Source organism: Callorhinus ursinus, unplaced genomic scaffold (genome assembly GCF_003265705.2).
Source record: "Callorhinus ursinus isolate GAN/ISIS: 27379988/994484 unplaced genomic scaffold, GSC_fseal_2.0 scaffold8, whole genome shotgun sequence".
NCBI lineage: Eukaryota > Metazoa > Chordata > Mammalia > Carnivora > Otariidae > Callorhinus > Callorhinus ursinus.
The window spans coordinates 70,119,310-70,140,953 of record NW_027397070.1 but is presented as its reverse complement, the minus strand read 5'-3'; the positions used below and the strand labels follow the sequence as shown (position 1 = coordinate 70,140,953).

The 21,644-nt window shown below is 44.0% G+C and overlaps 1 protein-coding gene across 9 annotated transcripts in view; it reads right to left on the bottom strand.

Moving 5' to 3' along the window:
• The window catches only part of PPP2R5C (protein phosphatase 2 regulatory subunit B'gamma), a 118,419-nt gene that overhangs the window by 34,033 nt on the left and 62,742 nt on the right, over positions 1–21,644 (bottom strand). For all 9 annotated transcript variants that reach the window (XM_025869349.2, XM_073895896.1, XM_025869350.2 and 6 more), the window contains one exon: positions 9,239–9,438. In XM_025869349.2, the coding sequence (XP_025725134.1) occupies positions 9,239–9,438 (200 nt within the window). The remainder of the gene's footprint in view (positions 1–9,238; positions 9,439–21,644) is intronic.

Below are 21,644 nucleotides of genomic sequence, written 5' to 3'. Positions count from 1 at the left end.
GCAATTCCAATCCGAAGGATATTTTGTAGATAACAAACTGATTCTAAAATTTATATGGAAAAGTACAATAACTAGATAGTCAAACAACTTTGAGAAAGAAAAACAAGATCAAAGCATTCACACTACTTGACCTCAGAATTTGCTATGAAGTGATAGGAATGAAGACCATATGGTATTGGCAAGCAGATCCCTAATCGATGGAACAGAACGGAGTCTAGAAAAAGACTCACAAATATGGTCAAATAATTTTGACAAAGGTGCAAAAGCACTTCAAAGAATGATCAGTCTTTTCAACAAATGGAATACTTGGACATCCATATGCCAAAAAATGAACCTCAGCCAAAATGAATCACAGACCTAAATGTGAAATGTAAAACTATAAAACCATAAACTCTTAGGAGAAAAATCTTTGTGAGCTCAGGTTAGGCAAAGACTTCTCAGTATGACACCAAAAAAAACATGGTCCACAAAAACAAATCATTAAGTTAGACTTCACCTGCACTAAAACTCTGTAAAAGACACTCTCAAAATAAAAAGACAAGCCGCAGACTGAGAGAAAACATTTGCAAATCACATAACTGGCAAAGGTTTGTATCTAGAACATGTAAAGGAGTCTCAAGCTCAATAATAAAACAAAACACCCAATGAAAACATGGGCAAATGATTTGAATAGACACATCACCACGGAAGACCTACAAATGACAAGCAAAGGAAAAAGAGCTCAGCATCATCAGTCATTAGGGAAATGCAAATTAAAGCCAAATGAGAGAGGCACTTGGCTGGCTCAGTCAGTGGAACATGAGACTCTTGATCCCAGGGTTGTGGGTTCGAGCCCCATGCTGGGTATAGAGAGTAGTTAAAAATAAAATCTTTTTTTTTTTTTTTTTAAATTTTTTTTTTTATTTGAGAGAGAGAGAGAGAGAAGAAGGGGGAGGGGCAGAGGGAGAGGGGAAAGAGAGTCTTAACCAGACTCAGCGCTGAGCACAGAGTCTAAAGCCGGGTTTGATCTCATGACCTGAACTGAAACCAAGAGTTGGACGCTCAACCGACTGCGCCACGCAGGCGCCCCCAAAATAAAATCTTTAAAAGAAAGAAAGCCAAACCGAGATAAAAGAGCTGACGACCCCAACTACTGGCAAGGGCACATCATACCCTGCTGGTGGGGGTGCAAAAATGGCACAGCTGCTTCAGAAAGCGGTTTAGAAAGCGGTTTATGACGTGACCCAGGAGTCCTGCCTATTTCCCCAAGGTAAATGAAAACCTATGTCCAAAACTTGCACATGAAGATTTACAGTAGGTTTATTGGCCCAGATGGGAACCCACCCAAATACCCCTCCAGTGGGGAAGGGGTGAACTGGGAAATGTCAATGTCATCAGGGACTAGCGGGTGGTTCACAGGGACAGACTGTTGGGGCGGATCTCAAACCCACCGTGAAGAACAAAGGAAGCTGGACTCAAAAGGCTACATACCGTGGGAGCCCACTGACATGACCCTCTGGAAAGGACCACATGGTAGAGCTGCGGACAGGTCGGTGGTGGCCGGGGACAACGGGGTAGGAGGAGAAGCCTTGACTACAGGGGGTAGCAAAAGCAGTCTTTTTGGAGGGTAACAAAACTGTTCTCTATTTTGATTGTGGTGGTGAGTCCATGATTCTACATATTTATCAAACCTCAGAGAACTGTTCACTAAAAAGAGTGAATTCTGCTGTATGTAAATTAAGATTTAATTTTAAAACATGCTATGAAAGGGCACTTCTTGGCCATTAGTTCCCAAACATCCGTTCACAACGCCCTTAGCATCTCAGTAATTTCTCCACTGTGCCCCTAGATCAAAAGACAAACCCTTCCACTTCAGAGCTTAAAAAACCCTGGCTTTGCTGAGGTGTAACTGACATACCATTACTGTGTGTTTAGAGTGTAGGTGTTTAAAGTGTACAATCTGATATGTGTATGATATGCAAACATCTGTGAAATCATCACACAAGCAAGATAATGAACATATTCGCCACCCCCCCAAAAGCTCTTAGAAGCCTTTTGAAAAAATAGTACATATAAATCAGTTGGCTGCAAGTGGGGATGGGCATAGGCAGAATTGGGGAGGGGTGGAGGAAGGAGAAAAATTAACTTTTACTTCCTATGCTTTTATATTTATTTCACTTATTAGAAAACAACATGCCTTTCTTCTATAATTTAAAAGCATCAAACAAAACAAAGGCAAATTCTCCCAAGATAATGAGAACAAATCTCCAAGAAATGGCTTACTGATATTTAAAGTAGAAAAATCATTCTCTGGGTTTCAAAAAGCACCGTATGTTTTCATCTTCCTCTAGCTCTTTGCTGATGTGCGTCTCTAACCCATGTGTCAATGACTTCGGCTAAACAAAAACAATGAAGCACAAAAGGGGAATGCACAATTTAAATCCTCACTTGAGAGAAATCTGTACACTATTTGAAGCTTTACTGGTTAATATACTATCTCCTTTATTCACTACATGCTTTCCTCTCCCATTTCCAAAATATCTTCACCCTTACAGCAAGCAGTGCTTTCCAGAACACACTGTAAATATCAGATGTAAAAATAGACGAAGGAGCGCATCCAACGTCAACCCCGAAGTGAGCACAAGACAATTACCCTGGGGCTGTGGGCAGGACACCTCTCCCAAGGACCCAAGAAACATTGCTTTGCCATTAATAGAAAATGCTGACTTGAACCCTAAGCATAAAAGTACAAACTTGTAAGGCACTATCTGGTCATTTACAAGCAGTACAGATGAAAATGACGGGATGGACTCGTCTTCCCTGGAAACCCAGCATGCGTCCTGGTAAGAACAGCATTACTGTTCACTACATATACAAGGCTTGGTAGCGGTGGTGTTTGAAGAAAACATATTTATTGATTTTTCATGATGACAATGTGGTATGTCATCATTATTAAAAGTTGTAAAAATTACAAAAATATGGTAAAATGGAAAAATCTGCGTCACCACAGCACCCAAAAGTGGCTGCTATTAACAGCTTGCGTTATACTCCTCTGGAATATACGTAGTCTCCTGGGTGAGTAAGGGTGATGGTGTCAGGGAAGACAGTGTGTCTCATTCACGGTCCTCACCCGGAACAGCAGATGTGGGCCATTCTAGAGCGGTCCGTTTGATGCAAAGTGCCTGGAGCCTCCCAGCTCATCCTGCCTCCAATCTAACCTTCTCTGATCTGCAGGTGGCATTACCACTACGTCTAGTTTTAATGCTTTCGTCTTTGCAGAAAGCTCCACGCTGAATGAGCATCTACTGAGCTTACAAAAAGCACCAGCCATACTCAGAAGAAGAAATGGGAAAGCAACACCAGTCTTTCTCTTCTGTGATTTACAGCCTAGGGGAGGTCAGAGTTGTCACTGGGGCTCAGTGGGCAGTGCAGGAAGGCTATTCGGAAGTTATTCTGAAACTTCTGGTATGCTGAAGAATGACCTGGGGAACGCATGGGAACAGGGCTGAGAAGTGGCATTTCTAACAGGCACCCAGGTGGTGCTCATGCTGCGGCCCCTGAGCAGTGCCCTTCTGGAAGAGCGGTTCTCAAACTCTTTGGTCTCGGAACCCCTTCAAAACTCCTAAAAATTACTGAGGACCCCAAAGAGCTTTCGTTTAGGAGTAATTTCTGTTGATGTTGACTGTATTAGAAATTAAACCAGAACTGCCCCCCCAGGAATCTGTTAAAAAATAACAAGCCCACTGTCTCAATATAAATACACATTTATATTGATATAAATATATACTATATATTACATATAAATATAAAATGGTTTTTCATAACAATTAATGTTAGTTATTTCATAAAATCTCACATCACATAGAATACAGGTGACTCTCCTGAACAACACACAGGTTAGAGGTGTCAACCCACTGCACGTAACTCCTGACTTCCCGAAGACTTAACTACTAATTAGGCCTACTGGTGACCGGAAGCCTTACTGATAACATAAATATTAGTATGCATTTTTGTGGGCTATCCGTGGCATATGCTGCGTTCTTACAATAAGGTAATCTAGAGAAAAGAAAATGCTAAGAAAATCTTGAGGAGAAAATACATTTATGGTACAGTACTGTATTTATATATAAAAAAAATCTGGGGCACCCAGGTGGCTCAGTTGGTTAAGCATCTGCCTTCGGCTCAGGTCATGATCCCAGGGTCCTGGGATCGAGCCCCGCATCGGGCTCCCTGCTCGGCGGGGAGTCTGCTTCTCCCTCTCCCTCTGCCTGCTGCTCTGCCTACTTGTGCTCTCCATCTCACTGTCAAATAAATAAATAATCTAAAAAAAAAAAAAATCCATGTATAGCTGGACCTTCCCGGTTCAAACCTGTGTCGTTCAGAGGTCAACTGCATTTCCCAAAACAAACAACAATTTAGGAAGAGTGGCATTTTTTCCATTTTTGCTAATCTCTTTACTGTCCGGCTTAATAGAAAAGAACTGGATTCTCATGTCTGCTCCTACATTCTGAATGTTGGTTTGGTTGAAGTACAGGAAGAAAATGTGTCTTACAGTTTGCAGTTGGGAGAAGGGAGGAGTATTCAACAGCCCTTTTGGATAACCGTGGGCTTCTGTGGTACTGCAAACGGTGGTGCTCCTTATCAAGGAGGGGTCTCTGCACCAAGATCCAATGCTGTGTCTTGCACTTTGAATGGGTCTCTGGCCCACGAATGATTATGGAACATCATTTATTGCACATGTGGAAAACACTGGTTCCCTGGATTAGGCAGACCTTCTGGTGGGAATTCATTTCGTCCGCTGGTTCCTACCACCACTGACCTCAGCAGGAGAGCCTGCGGCCCCTGGAAGCTCATGGACATGAACTTTCCAAAATTCATTTCTGGCCCCAAAACTCAAACTTTGTCACTGACAACAAACACCGTCAGCTGTTTCCCTTTAAGTGGGCTTCTCATTTTATGTTTTGAGAAGACGCTCACTAACGTTTGTTTGAATAACCAGGCTGGCTGAGGGTGACGACACGTCAACATGGTGTCTGCAGAAACAGTGGTTTTGCTATCGGTGTGTTGACTCTAAGAAAAATGCCAAGGCCTGAAAAGCAGATTAACTAGAGAATTTAATTGAAACAAACAAACAGATGGCTGATTATATTTAAAATATGACTGAAATGAAGAGATAATGGAGTTCATGTGATTTTGGCCTGCGACTCTCCATGCCTGGGGCTCCCCCGTGGCTAGCGATCCTTTCCAGTCTCATCTCTTCGAAGTTGTTTTTTAATCTGAAAACAAATGGGCTGGCTGATCTGTAACATTCTCTTACACTCTAGGACCGAAGGCTATGCACACGTGAACAAGATGCTCACCATCGTCGGTCCCTGGGGAAATGCAAACCAAAGGTATAGGGAGATCCCGCTTCGCCCCCCACCCCAGGGTGGCTGCATCCAGAAAACAGACAACGGCAAGTGTTGACAAGGTGCACAAACTGGACTCAGGCCCTGCGGGTGGGCGCGCCTAAGGGTGCAGCCCCTACAGAAAACAGTCTGGCCGTTCTTCAAAACCTTAGACACACACGGTTAATATGGGATGCAGCAGCCCCACTCCGAGGTAAATACTCAAGAGAAAGGAATACAAGCGTGCCCGTGGCAGCCTGCACACGAATGCTCACAGCGGCATTACTCCTAACTGCCATGTAGCTGAAGTGACCCAGATGCCCATCGACGATGAATGGATAAACAAACACGTGGTACGTATCCATAGAAGGAAATATTATGTAGCAATAAAATGAACCAGTGACACAGGCTACAATATGGATGAACCTTGAAAGCATTATGCTGAGTGAAAGAAGACCACATATCCTATCATTCCAGTTATGCGACATGTCCAGGTTTGGCACTTCTACAGAGACAGTAAGGCAGTAAGTGAGTGATTGCCAGAGGCTGGGGGTCACAGGTTAGAGAGCAATGGCAGGGACCGTTAACGGGTATGGGGCTTTTTAGGGGGATGAAAGTGTTCTAAAAAATAAAAAGAGATGTGATGACAACTGCACAATACTCGGAATATACTAAATACCATGGAATTATATATTTTAAATGGGTGAAATGCATGGTATATGAATTATCTCTTAAAACATTTGTTAAGAAAAACCATATAGCACTCCAGTCTAACAGGCAATGTATTTAAAAGAAGTAGCATAATAACATCTAGAGGGCTTCGGATTCTTCAAAGTAAGCGGAAATGAATGTCTTTAAAAATACCCTGAACACACACACACACACGGCAATGCTCACGGAAGCTGGCTAAGGGCTGCCTCCGGGGTCAGCAAAGCACGGGGCATCCGGATGGAACCGCGAAGTGGTCCCCATTTCTTCCACCTGCCACACGGGGTCCAGGCACTGCTTGGGGTGGAGGCCTTCCTTGGGCCACTCAAGTCCTGCACCCACTCTCTACCTCTGACAGGGACAGAAACCACTGCCAACTATCATTCTCACCATACTCCTTCTTCTTTATGCCTGTCCCCATGAAAAGGAAAGCTTTGGGAGGGCAGGAATACTGTCCACTACTCTATTTCCTCCCCTTAAAAAGTTCCTGGCCCACAGTGGATGCTCAGTAAGGGTCTGTGTTTTAGAGGGCCCACTGTCCAATACTCCAGAGACCAACCTGAACTTTTGGGGATAGGCACAAAGCGAAGACAGCAGAAAGAGAACCCAGTAAGGACACGACTGTAATAGGGAGACAACTTAACGACTATTTAATCTAAAAAAGAGTTCCAGGGCTTTAAGTATCCTGGGTAGTTCTGGTAATATGCACCTGCTATGTGAACGCAAGGGACCAGGACCTGAGCAGGAGGGCGGGGCTCCAGTTCAGGGATGGCATCTGACCCAAACCAGGCCAACCACAGCCTCATGCTCTGCAGACTCTCCCTTCTTCCCTCCTTAAAAATGGAAAAACCTTCCAACCATGTGATTTAAAATATAACAAATTGATGTGCTTATAAATTAAAATATATTAATAAATGGATTTAATTTAAAGATAAAATAAATTTAATACGCAATAAAGAAGCATTTAAAATGAGTGGGGAAGGGGCTTCTGGGTGGCTCACTCAGTTAAATGGCTGCCTTTGGCTCAGGCCATGATCCCAGGGTCCTGGGATCGAGCCCCGCGTCAGGCTCCCTGCTTGGCGGGGGAGCCTGCTTCTCCCTCTCTTCTCCCTCTGCCCCCAACTCTTCGTGCTCTCTAACAAGTAAATAAAATCTTTTAAAAAAATTAATGGGGGTGAGGGAATACATGATGTAGAGATGAGTGATTTTTTAATTACCTTACAAGAAAATAAAGTTATATCCCTCCTCTGTACCATAAAAAAAAAACAAAGTTCCAGGAGGATTATAAAATGTATTTTGAACAACAAAATTATGAAGGTATTAGGAGAAATATTAGCTTGTTCTTTGAGAGTCTGGCATTTGGGAAACCTTCCAAAGTAAATGAGATTTGAAATTAAGGAATGAAAAAAAGAGACTCTCCCATTTTTCCTAGTCTGAACAGGAAAAAAGTCAGGACACTCATCAAGCAGAGTCTGGGGTGGGGACCCACGTGGCCCTTGCAGCCTTGGGCTGGCCACATGCTGGTAAATTTTCAACTCTGAGTTAACAAGTTAAAATAATCAAGTTGATCTCAACTTCTGACACAACAGATTGTGAAAACTACAAAAAGGATCATTACTTTCAAATTCTTTTCCCAAAGCAACATATGAAAGTGAGAAATAAACATATTTTAGCTCATGAGATTAGTCAATTCTGAAATATATAGCTTTGGGGGAAAAAATCAGTAACTTAAGAAGTTCAACGAAAATCAGGATATAAAATTTTACTTCAAGCAACAAGGACTCCCTTATAACCAAAGAGTACTAATTTCAAAGGTGGATAAAACACCAAAAATTCCAAAAAAATCTCAACAGAAAACGAGTTCAGGGTCAAACAGTATGAGTTCGAAATGGGATCCTGCAGAGGGCCTGGAAACAGGCTGCAAAGTAGAAGACGGCAGAGGGCTGAGATCTGGGGGCCGAACGAAACCAACAATGAACTGACCACGGGGTGACAGAGGCCATCAGCCAATCGGGGCGGCCCGTCCTTACACTGGCATTGACAGCGGAGGCTGCTGGCCAATCAGGGCGGCCCGTCCTGACACTGGCATCGACAGCGGAGGCTGCTGGCCAGTCAGGGTGGCCTGTCCCGACACTGGCATCGACAGTGGAGGCTGCTGGCCAATCAGGGTGGCCTGTCCCGACACTGGCATCGACAGTGGAGGCTGCTGGCCAATCAGGGCGGCCTGTCCCAACACTGGCATTGACAGCAGAGGCTGCTGGCCAATCAGGGCGGCCCGCCCCGACACTGGCATTGACAGCAGAGGCTGCTGGCCAATCAGGGTGGCCTGTCCCGACACTGGCATCGACAGCGGAGGCTGCTGGCCAATCAGGGCGGCCCGTCCCGACACTGGCATCGACAGTGGAGGCTGCTGGCCAATCAGGGCGGCCCGCCCTGACACTGGCATTGACAGCAGAGGATGCTGGCCAATCAGGGCGGCCTGCCCCGACACTGGCATCGACAGCAGAGGCTGCTGGCCAATCAGGGCGGCCTGTCCCGACACTGGCATCGACAGCGGAGGATGCTGGCCAGTCAGGGCGGCCTGTCCTTACACTGGCATTGACAGTGGAGGCTGCTGGCCAATCAGGGCGGCCCGCCCCGACACTGGCATTGACAGTGGAGGCTGCTGGCCAATCAGGGCAGCCCATCCTGACACTGGCATCGACAGCGGAGGATGCCGGCCAATCAGGGCGGCCTGTCCCGATGCCAGCTTGGTCCCACCACTATTTTAACTCTGCCCCATCATTAGAATTTTCCTGCAAATGTATGGACAACATGTTTACTTTTAAATTATAATCGGCACTATTACATTAAAGAGGGTAAGGAAATAAATACAAGTGAGAACTCTAACATATCTGGCCATAGGGTACTCGTGGGAGTTAAATGAGTTCACACACACAGAACACTGTGACTGGACCCAGAAGGTACCAATTTCCCTCACTGTTACCGCTATAACACTGGACACATTACAAAGATTTTCATTCTTCAAGTACACACTTTGCAACAGGAGGGTTTTTTGAGGGAAGTGTTGGGTTAGGCTCCATCGGCTCAGCTTACGCTAAGGATATCAGAGCCCTGTTTATAAGTCAGGGCTGGGACACACCGGTCAAACTGTAATCACTTACCATATGGACTACTTCTGGGTAAATAGGCTCTGTGATCACATTCCGATTATGGGTGATATATTCTACCATTTCACTTAAAGCAGCTCGTTTTACTTCCTTCCACTTTAGGTCACTTAGTGGATCGGAAACAAAGTCAAAGAGGACACAACACTGACGTAACTTCTGGATAAAAAGCTTCTCTTGATCAGCAGGAGGAACATCTGAAAAGCAGAAAGCAAAGGATATTGATCGCAAAGATGCTTAACCCAAAATGACTGTGAAGCACTTTTAAGCCTTCTACTATTTTTATTTTGAATTAATAGAGATTCAAGATGAGAGACAGGGTAGGGATGAAGAGAGGTCAAACATTCCCCAAACAGAAAAACAACTAGCAGCTAGTTAATGCTCAGCTCATATGCTTCTTAGGATAAAATTTCTATACTATTTGCTCTCTGAAGCCACATCGAGAGTCCGGTTCAAAATAAACCCTCTAAATGCATTCGTGCACTCAACAAATACCATCTGAGTGCCAGTTATCACACGCTAGCACTGTGCTGGGCAACGGGGTGAGCCAAACCACAGGCCCCAGTCTGGGGTGGGGGGCAGACCCTCCCACCAGCAACACCTGTGGACGTAGGTGCAGGAAAGGCGAGGAGAGTGACAGGGAAGGGCACATGGATGTCCTCTGGCTGGCTGGCAAGCACAGAGCTAGTGGCCTCAGTCTGAGGCTTGTCAGATGAGTCACCACCCTGGCGCTCCACACAGCACGTTTCATTCCTCATTCTGGGCCACAGTCAACACATACCCCATAGGACACCTGGTGATCTTCATGAGGACAGCAGTATAAAAACAGTGCAAATAGTAAGTACCAACACTCACTTTACTTAGTGAGTGCTTGTCTGGGCCAGGGACCATACTAAAAGCTTTATCCATATTTACACTTTTTATCCCCCCATGATCTTTACCATGATACAAGAGAGATAAGAAATAAGTCTGGAGGGTCATCTTGGGGCTGGACAGTGAAGGAGCTCTGCACGATCTTCCAGTATTCTGGGAAGTCTGGAAAACTACATGCCAGCGTGAGTCTGACAGCTTCCCTGGGGTGAAGAGCTCGGTGGTGACACAAAGGAATGGGATTTATCGATCGATTATATTTCAGTATATATATATATATACTGAAATGTGTCCAACATTTGCAAAATGTCTCAGAAGATTTGCACAACTCAGTGAACCAGAATTTTCAAAGTAATCAATAAATCGTGTTACAGTATCATTCAAGGGCAAGTGAACCACTCGGAGTGAAAGTCAGTCTACTGGATTTTTAATGGAATAAAATGTATGGACAGCTCATTACACGATTTGAGACTCTACACCGCAGATTACTTCAAGAAGCTGCCCGTTTAAGTTTTGGTGTAATATCGAGAAAATGTCCATAGCCATCTGAAAAGGCTATTAAGATACTCCTCCTTTCCCCAAACATGTGTCTTCATACACTTCAACCGAAACATACGGCAACAGAGTGAATGCAGAAGCAGACAGGAGAATCCAGACCTTAGGGAGATTTGCACAAATATAAAACAATGTCGCTCTCTCACTAAATTTGTCTTTGTTTCATAAAATATGGCTCTTTTCATAAAAACTGTTATTTCTGTTAACATGTAAGTGGCTTATTATTTTTAATTTTAGCATACGTGCTGCCAAAGGAGCACATAGGCTTATTAGGTTTAAATGGATGAATAAATATACACTTTATTTTTCTGCTTTAATTTGGAATACAGTAAGTATTGGTAGCTAAGCCCGCATACACAAAAGTTCCTCAGGATCCTACATAATTTTTAGGAGTGTGACGGGGTCCTGAGCCCAAAGCTGAGACCCACTGCAACCCCCCCCCGCACCCCAGTGCGTGCCCCTGGGCCTTGGGCTTTCCTGCCTTCAGCAGCTCATGTCGTCACCCCCTTCACACTGAGGGTCCCCTTCCTGCTCCTCCTTCCCTTTCCTGCCCTAACTGCCCACTTCCTGTTCAGAGTCCTTCTACAAGGCCTTTCCTTACTTCCTGGCTGGATGAGGTGCCGTGCGTGCTCTGAGCCAGTCGCTGAGCACCTGCTATTGTTTTCAACAGTCAGCTATCCTGCGTGGTATTTCTTGCTTCCCCACACATGCTCCTTGAAGGCGCGGGCCAGGTGACTATGTTCCCTAGTTCTCCGTACCCCCTAATGCAAACAGCAGGCACACAGGCACTGCCATCTGAATGGACGCATTTGGTGGGAAACTGCGGTTCCCACGGAAGCAGCACAGGGCAGGACGGGGGATTAGGAGATACTGCCTAAGGGATACTCAGGAGACCATGGGAACCCAAACCTGGTTCACAACCATTCTGAGTGCTCAGTGACTGCTGAATCATTTTAAATGAGTGACCATCACGACAGTGTTTGGGTCCAACCTTTTCCAATGAAAAGGTTTCCTTTTCCGAATTACCTCTTCGCTTGACTTCCTTCCTCTCCACACTACCCTTTGTTCACCCTCCCGTTTGCTAGAATCATCTTAATGCGTTCAGTTTGTCGTCACGGCTTGTATGTTTGGACCCTATCTGGCGTTCTCGTGTTCTTGACCCTAGAAAGCAAAGGAGCCTGTGTTTACCCCCCAAGAGACACCTGATGAGGACCCAGACAGACGCCGAGAGCTCAGACAGCGTGCCCAAGGCCACCATGCCATTAAGTGGCAGAGCACAGATATGACGCAGTGGTGTACTCTCAGCAAGGGCATGCGAGGGTCACATGGGGTGCTACCAAGTCTTACATACCTCAGAAGCATCCGGAAGCATCATTCACTCCTTTAACACAGTATAAAAACTGACATTCAGACTAAAGACAAACTTGTCACCAAAAACACTAAAATCTATTCCGATTAAGAAGAGCAGAGGGCGCCTGGGTGGCTCAGTCGTTATGCGTCTGCCTTCGGCTCAGGTCATGATCCCAGGGTCCTGGGATAGAGCCCCAGGGAGCCTGCTTCTCCCTCTCCCTCTGCCCTTCCCCCTGCTTGTGTACTCTCTCTCTCTCAAATAAATAAAATCTTTTTAAAAAAAGGAGACTAAAATAGTTTTAAAGCTTTCTATCTAAAATTCTAAAAGGCAATAAAATTTCAACTTTCTGGAAATTATGTCAATTCTTCCAGGGTACCAAGCAGCTAAGGTGTTACTGTACTATTTTCATTTATAGTTTACCAAGAAGCCTGTGATTATAACCTCATGAACTCTATTTTTTAGAACCTCATTTGGCTATTTTTACAACTTCACGGTTTAAGTTTTAAACACCTTTTAAATTAGTATTGTTAATCTTGAAAGAAGAAAGAGGCATGAGTGGCATGAGCTGGACCTGTACTTGACTCTACTCCTCTGATTATCCATGTAACGTGAACCGAATGTTATAAAACCAACCGGGCCCGGCAGTGCTGTACATTACGCTTGGGTATTCAAGACTGCCCAGCTCTTAAGTAATGAGCCACCACCCTGCATTTGACACAAACCTTACAATTACTTTCATGAAGCAGAATAAAAAACAAAAATGGGCTCTGGATTTTGCCCACGAGTGACAGTGGCTTCCTGTCCTTTTAAATTGCAGACAGACTAACAACACGGACAAACTTGCTTCAGAACGTGTCGATGAAGTCCCGATCCTAACAGGGACTAACAGCTAAGAGGCACCAGGAGACAAAACTCAGTCTCAGCCTGTGGGTGTTGCCAGGAACCCCAGTGACAGGCTCTTGAACTGGGGGCGGGGGGTGGTAAGAAGTACGCCTGCCCGAGACAAGCCCAACACTACACCAAAACTGCTAAGGTCAAGAGGGAAATAAGAGATGACCACAGTTTTGGCTAGAGAACACTCTTCATTATTTTTTTTTTTTAAGATTTTATTTATTTATTTGACAGAGAGAGTCACAGCGAGAGAGGGAACACAAGCAGGGGGAGTGGGAGAGGGAGAAGCAGGCTTCCCGCGGAGCAGGGGGCCCGACGACTGGGCCTCCCAGGCGCCCCTTCGTTATTAAGTTAAGAGCTATTACATTCTGCACACATAATATCACAAACACCTTGGGTCTGTGTAAATCTTTCAGGTTCCCCCCTTCCCTGTCCTCATGACTCTGTTATTGTGAACTTGGGACACTTCCCAATTGTTTCAAGGTAAAGCCTCAAAGATACCCAGGAGCAAAATGTAGGGACACACTCATGCCAAACCGGGAGGGAGACAGGAGCAGGGAGGACACTAGCCCACGGGAAACAGCACCAAGAAGACAGAGAGGAGACTGTGTCATTCTTTTAAAAACGTACTTGCTAAGAGGACGCCAGTCATTTGTAACTGACAGAGCTGCTCCATGAAGGTGACCATCAGCGTAGGGTGAGAGCGCCCCGTTCTTAACCTCATGCATGCTCCCGGTCCTCACCGTTAGGGAGGGCAGCATGTCTACGTCCACGGCCCCAGAGGTGGCTACGGGGAATGCGCTCATCATGGCAGAACTTCTAGGTACCTAAACCTCCTTCTTCGTAATCTACAGGGGGACACACACTGGAGGTGCGTGCTTGAGCCTGCTTGGCTGCCAGCACATGGGGTCGAGCCTGGAGACCATGGCAGGCTTTCCCAAGGGAGCCTTCAGTGGCTAAACACATCACAGCTAGCTTCATCAGCGTGTGCCTCAGTCACAGGAGGGGCAGGGTCCTGGCATGACACACTTTAACCACCAAATCGTAGGCTATGATCTGGTAAGGCTGAATTACTAAATTGTAGCTACGCGGGAGGAGGAATCATGTGAACTGTTTGTGGGTAGAAAAAGGATTCAAATAAAAAAGCCAACCAAGCCCACTTCCACCTGACAAATCTTGGTGGTGAAAAGGAACACTGCAAGATACACCACAGAACCGGCTTTCAGCACGAGAGCTGCACAAAGACAGCAGAACCGGCACTGGCGGGACCCAGGTGATGGCTTTTCCCAAATAACCCTGACCCCGGTGAAATAGAGGACGGAACTGCCCAAGCCGTCAGCCTAGAGGATGCCACCTCAAAAGATGCTCCCCCCACAGGCACACACTCATGAGTTGTGAGCCACTTCGTGGTCACTCACAGAATATTTGCTAAGCAGCTGACGCGGCTTGATTTCCAAGGAGAGCGACCACCGTGTAACCACAGCACCTCTGTGAGCTCTCGTGCTGCGCTCTCAAAGGCCTGGCGCACGGGTCCCATGGGGGTCTGTGAACATTCACATGTCGTGAGCCCACAGACAGGAGACAGCTCATATAAAATGGAGACAAACAAGCAATCTCTCCAAAAGGAAAGCACCAAACCACCAGCTATGGTGTCATCTTGTCTTTCCAATACATCTATTTTTAGTCCCAGGTGCGTGGGAATAAAGTTGGATTCAATGACTAACAATATGGAGTGAATCTGGGATTCTTTATTAATATGTGCTGAGTTCCACTTAGCTCTAGTTCTTATATGAGGAAGCAAGGCAGACGGCAAATTTCTCCCGCTAGAAGACAAAAGTTTAGCAATACTATTTTGTTTTTGAAGAAGGAAATTTATGTGCCATTTCTGAAATGGCCCTTCTTACCCACTGCTGCCTGCGTCCCCCTGTCCTAGATCAAGTGTCTGCAGAGGCATGGACTGTTCCACTGTTGTGCGGATGCCCCTCCCCAGCACCAACACCAGCCTCAGCGTCTAGAGCCTCAAGACTCCGTATCTGTTAGACTAAGTTCTTTCACCTTGTTCTGTTCATACCCTGACCACTCATGGCCCTTTAAATTCCCTTTATCAATTTGGGAAGAATGGAAGTCTCTGCAATATTGAGTCTTCCAATCCATGGACATGGAATATTTCTCCTTAAACTCAAGTTTTCCTTAAATGTCTTTTTTTTAAAGATTTTATTTATTTGAGAGAGAGAGAGAGAGAGAGAGGGAGAAAGGGGAGGGGCAGAGGGAGAAGCAGGCTCCCCGCTGAGCAGGGAGCCCGACGTGGGGCTCGATCCCAGGGCCCCGGGATCACGAACTGAGCTGAAACCAAGAGTCAGACGCTTGACCAACTGAGCCGCCCGGGCGCCCCCTTAAATGTCTTTCAATAAAGTTCTATAATTTTCTCTTAAAATGTGTTACATGTTTTTTAGTGGAATTTGTTATGTTCTGATGCCACTGTAAATGGCATCTTTAAAAAGGTTTAATTTTCTAACTGCTGCTGTGACGCACACAAACTGATTCTGGGGATTACTTCTGCATGTAGCGACCCTGCTCAACTCTCATGAATTCTAACATGGCTCTCTGTAAATCTTTTCTGTGAATACCATCTTTTCATCTGCCGAGACTGACGGCGTTCTTTCTCTTGCCTGAGCGATGTGGCAGGATGTGGTGGGAGCAGTCCCCTTTGCCTCTCCCAGCTCACAGGGAAGCTCCCACCAGATCCCACTGGGCCTGACAGATGCGCTAGGACTCTGGATAACATTCACCCGATGAAGAGACGGACCTACAGACCCGGTGCTGCCCCATCCATATTCCATCAGAGACTTTTACGGAACCGGGTATGTGGATTCTAAAATGCACAGGAAATGTAAGGGGTCAACGCTAACCAAGACCCTCTTGGAGAAGAACAACGGGGTGGGTGGGTGGGGGGCAACTTGCTGTTCCAGAAATAAGTAGGTAGACTTACTTAAAGCTTTATTAACGAACACAGCCAAGCCACAGAGAACAGAGGCCAGAAACTGGCATGTGCATATATGGATTCTCGAGTTATGACAGAACTGTATTCCAGAACAGCGAAGAAAAATGTGTTTTAGAATATAAGACACTGGGACAACTAGGTACCCACGGGTGGAAAGGAAGGAAGGGAGGGAGGGAGGGAGGAAGAAAGAAGAAATTGGATCCCATTACATATAAAAATAAAAAATAAGCTCCTGGTGGATTATGACTTAAATTTGAAAGACAAAACTCTACTCCTTTAAGAAAATAATACAGAAGAGTATCTTCTGTCAAGAAAGAAGTGGAGAAGGACTTTCTTAATTTGAGTACAGTTGACACACACTGTGACATTAGTTTCAGGTGTGCAACAGTGATTCAACAACTCGACAGTCCACATTATGCTGTGCTCACCACAGTGTGGCCGCCATTTGTCTACCATACGACACTGTTCAGCTATTCACTCTATTCCCTATGCTCAAGCTTTGATTCCCATGGCATATTCATTCCATGGCTGGGAGCCTGTATCTCCCATCCCCCTTCACCCATTTTTTTTTTTAAAGATTTTATTTATTTTATTTTAGAGAGAGAGAGAGAGAGAGAGAGCGTGCATGTGTGCAAGGGTGAGCAGGGAGAGGGGCAGAGGGAGAGGGCGAGAGAATCCCAAGCAGACTCTGTGCTGCGCGTGGAGCCCGACGTGGGCCTCCATCCCATGACCCTGAGATCATGACCTGAGCTGAAACCTAAGTGACTGAGCCGCCCAGGTGCCCCCATCCCCTTCACCCATTTTGTCCATCTTCCCACCCCTCTCCCCTCTGGAAACCGTCAGTTTGCTCTATTCACAGATCTCAGTCTGCTTTTTGTTATGTTTTTGAGATTCCACATGAGTGAAATCGTACGGTATTTGTCTTTCTCTGACTCATTTCACTCAGCATTGTACTCTCTAGTGCCATCTATGTTGTCACAACTGGCAAGATCACATCCCCTTTTAGGTCTGAGTACCATTCTACTGCATGTATATGGACCACATCTTCTGTATCCACTCGTCAATCAATAGACACTTCCGTTGCTTCCACATCCTGGTTATTGAATGCTGCAATAAACACAGGAATGCATGTATCTTTTTGAATTACTATTTTCATTTTTTTGGGCAAATACTCCCTAGTGGGATACTGGATCTTACTGTATTTTTTTTTTTTTTTTTTTTTTTTTAGGAACCTCCATACTGTTTTTCACAGTGACTATACCAATTTACATTCCCACCAACAGTGCACAAGGGTTCCTTTTTCTCCACATTTGCCAACACTTGTTATTTCTTGTTTTTTTGATTCTAGCCATTCTGATAGATGTAAGGTGATCTCTCATCATGGTTTTGATTTGCATTTCCCTGATGATGACTAATGTTGAGCATCTTTTCATGTGTCTGTTGGCCATCTGTATGTCTTTGAAAAAATGTCTATTCAGGTCTTCTGCCCATTTTGTAATCCGATTATTTGTGGCTTTTTTGATGTTGAGTTGTATAAACTCTTTATATATTTTGTATATGAACCCCTCATAGGACATATAATTTGCACACACCTTTTTCCATTCAGTAGGCTGCTTTTTTGTTTTGTTGATTGTCTCCTTTGCTGTGGAAAAGTTTTTTATTTGGATGAAGTCCCAATAGTTTATTTTTGCTTTTGTTTCCCTTGCTTTAGGAGACATATCTAGAAAAAAGTTGCTATGGCCAATAACAAAACTACTGCCTGTTCTCTTCTAGCAGTTTCATGGTTTCAGGTCTCACATGTAGGTCTTTAATCCATCTGAGTTTTATTTTTCTGTTTTTGCACGTAGCTGTCCAACTTTTCCAGCACCATTTATTGAAGAGCCTGTCTTTTCCCCACTGTATATTCCTGCCTCATCATAGATTGACCATATAAGCATGGGTTTATTTATGGGCTCTCCATGCTCCTCTACTGATCTATGCGTCTATATTGTCTATACTGTTTTGATTACTACACCTTTGTACTATAACTTGAAATCTGGAACTGTGATACCTCCAGCTTTGTTCTTCTTTCTCAAGATTGCTTTAGCTATTCAGGGTCTTTGTGGTGCCATCCAAATTTTAGTATTATTTGTACTAGTTCTGTGAAAAATGCTGTTGGTATTTTGACAGATACTGCACTGAATCTGTAGATCGCTTTGGGTAGTATGGACATTTTAACAATATTAATACTTCCAATCCATGAGCATGGTATATCTTTCCATTTATTTGGTCATTTTCAATTTCTTTCACCCATGTTTTACAGTTTTCAGAATATAGGTCTTTCACTTCCTTGGTTAAGTTTACTCCTAGGTATTTTATTCTTTTTGGTGCATTTTTGAATGAAATTTTTCTCAATTTCTTTTACTTCACTATTAGTGTATAGAAATGCAACCAATTTCCAGGTATTAGTTTTGTATCCTGCAACTTTACTGAATTCATTGATTACCTCTAATAGTTTTTTTGGTGAAGTCTTTCCTATGGATAGTATCATGTCATCTGCAAATGACATTTCATTTCTTCTAGAGGCATCTTGTCTGACTGCTGTAGCTAGGACTTCCAGTACTATGTTGAATAAAAGTGGCAAGAGTGGATATCCATGTCTTTAGAGGAAAAGCTCTCAGTTTTTCACCATTGAGTATGATGTTACCTGTGGGTTTTTTACATATGGCTTTTATTATGTTGAGGTATGTTCCCTCTAAACCCACTTTGTTGAGAGTTCTTATCACGAACAGATGCTGAATTTTGTCAAAGGCCTTTTCTGCATCTACTGAGATAATCATATGATTTTCATCCTTCCTTTTGTTAATGTGGTTTATCACACTGATTTGGAAATGTTGAGCCATGACTGCATTCCTGGAATAAATCCCACTTGATCATGGTAATGATCATTTTAATGTGTTGTTGTATGCGGTTTGCTAATATTTTGCTAAAGATTTTTGCATCTATATTCATCAAGGATATTGGTCTGTAGTTTTCTTATTTTGTGGTGTCCTTGTCTGGTTTTGGTATCAGGGTACTGCTGGCCTGGTAGAATGTATTTGGAAGCTTTCCTTCCTCTTCAGTGTTTTGGAATAATTTGAGAACAGACATTAACCTTTAAACATTTGGAGAATTCACTTGTGAATCCATGTGGTCCTGGACTATTATTTTTTTGGTAGGGTTTTTGTTTGTTTGTTTGTTTGGGTTTTTTTTGGAGCTGGTTTTTTTGATTAGTGATTCACTTTCATTACTAGTAATTGGTCTGTTCAGATTTTCTATTTCTTTTATATTCAGCTTTGGAAGATTGCATGTTTTTAGGAATTTATTTCTTCTAGGCTGGCTAATTTGTTGGCATACAATTTTTTGTAGCAAGTCTCTTATCTTTTGTTATTCTGTGGTGTCAGTTGTTACTTCTCTTTCATTTCTGATTTTATTTATTTGGTTCTGAGAAGAACTTCTTAACACATAAAAATAATAATCATTAAAAGACTGATAAATTTATCAGTATTCATCCTTTCTGAATTTAAATTAAAAAAAGATTGATAAAATTGCATATATAAGATCAAATATTTTTCTTCATCATGACGCCACCAAGAATGAAAAGGCAGGGCACAGAGTAAGGAGCTATTTGAATACATAAAGCCAATAAACTCCTGCCCTGTGAGCCAGGAACTGCATTCCTGGGCATAATCTATGAATCTCATGCACGTGCAGCACAATATAGGTAAGAGAATGCTCACATCAGCACTAATAGCCCAAACTGGAAACAACCTGAATGTGCACCAGCAGTGGATATTCTAGAACATTCCAAAACTATAGAGGTGAATGAGCCCTACACAATATGAATGAATCTTACAAGAACACTGTTGAGGGAAGAAGCTGAGATAAAAAGGATTTATTCAGTATGATTTTGTGCTTATAAAGTACAGAAATAGGCATCCCTCAACCTATTCAGGACCCACAGGGGGCTATGGGGCGCCTGGCTTGGGTGGTGGTTATGTGAGTATTTGCTTTATAATTATTCATTACACTTTGTTTCATGTGCTCTGTATATGAGTTGTAGTTCAAACTAAAAAGGCTGCAGAATAAGTGCATAGAGCAAAGCCACAAAAACACAACACCCCTCAAAGGCAACTAAGAACACAGAGAAATGAGTCTCTTTCCTCCATACCCATCCTCTGCCTCCATCTCCCCTCCCAAAGGCAGCCACTGTCCCCAAGGTGGGAGTCCCGCAGAGCCATCCTGCATGAGTCTTCCTGGTGTGCACAAACACCTAAGTCTCTTCCACAATGGCTTTAGATGAACCAACACTGACAACCTCTAAATCAACCTTGGTCTACTTGGGACTAGAATACATAACACAGACGCACACAAAATCCCAACACATTCTCTATTGTACATAGTATTTATGGTCGAGAATTTAAGCTTGGATATCTTTTTTTTTTTTTTACATTGAACAAATTTTCTAATCAAAATGAAGTTCTAAGTGACCTCTGTTTTTTCCTATTTATATAAAGTTCCTTCCTTTCCTTCTCTCTTGAAGATCAGCAATTATGATCCCAAATGTATAACAGAAAAATGGTAGTATGACTTGTTTATCAGATCTAAAACATCTGAGATGAAGCCACCAGGAGGTAGAAACTAAGGTCTCAGAGTAGGCCCCAACCTTCACTATGTAGCCTGTACCATAAGGAATTAATTTTAAAGATTCATCCAACACATACCTGCCAGGCACTGTACTAGGCTTTGACAACACAAAAGTAAATTAAAACATGATACTGATCTACAAGAAAAACAACTATAACATGTGAGAAGCCCCATGACAGAGATGTGTGAGGTGCTAGGGGACCCGGGGCAATGGATGACAGGGAACCAGGTTCAGGAAAGGTCTTCCTGGGGACTACCTGAGTTTGGTCTTAGGAGCAGAGCAGGAGCCAAGTCAGTTCTGCTGTGGAAGGACTGAGGCCATGCTCAGTGGGGAAGAGTGTATCTCTGGGTGCCCACTTCTCACATCAGAGGGACTTGAAGTTATAGGCCAAATTAAACAGGAAAATCAATCTTCCTCAAAAAGACAGAATCTTGAATGAGCACAACACTGCTTACATTTTACAAACCCCGAATTAATCACACTGGATCCTTAATCCTAAGTTCTCACAGAGGAGGGACTCTGTCTTGTTCACCTTGTTCTCCTCATGATCTACAACTGGACCAGCACATATGTCACGTCAAATATTTGTGGAACAAACAAAGCAGGGAAACACACTCAGGTAATGTAACCGAGATGTACCATAATTCACGACTTATTTATGTATCAGAATAGAATGCAAAGTCTCCATAAACTCTTCAGATAACAACCAGGTCTTCAAAGACCCTGCCTGTGCAGGCATCTGAGCACTCTGGATTCGCAGAGGCACCCTGCTGCGAGCACACAGATTGAATCACAGAGGGCTGTCACAGAGGAGCAACGCCGCCTGATCTGGGAATGAGAACACTCTCTTCAGAAGTGACAGCAGGACTGGAATGAAGGTGCCAGAAGCAGAAAGCCCCACGTCACGAGAGAAGGGCTGAGTACAGTCTAGATCCCATCTGTCTCTTGGGAGGCAACCATTCCTCAGGGTGCTGGCTTGGCAGGGACCATTTCTGGTAGCGGTTTATCTCTTACTCCAGAAAATCCAAACTTTCACAACTTGAAAGCAATGACAAACACACACAACTGG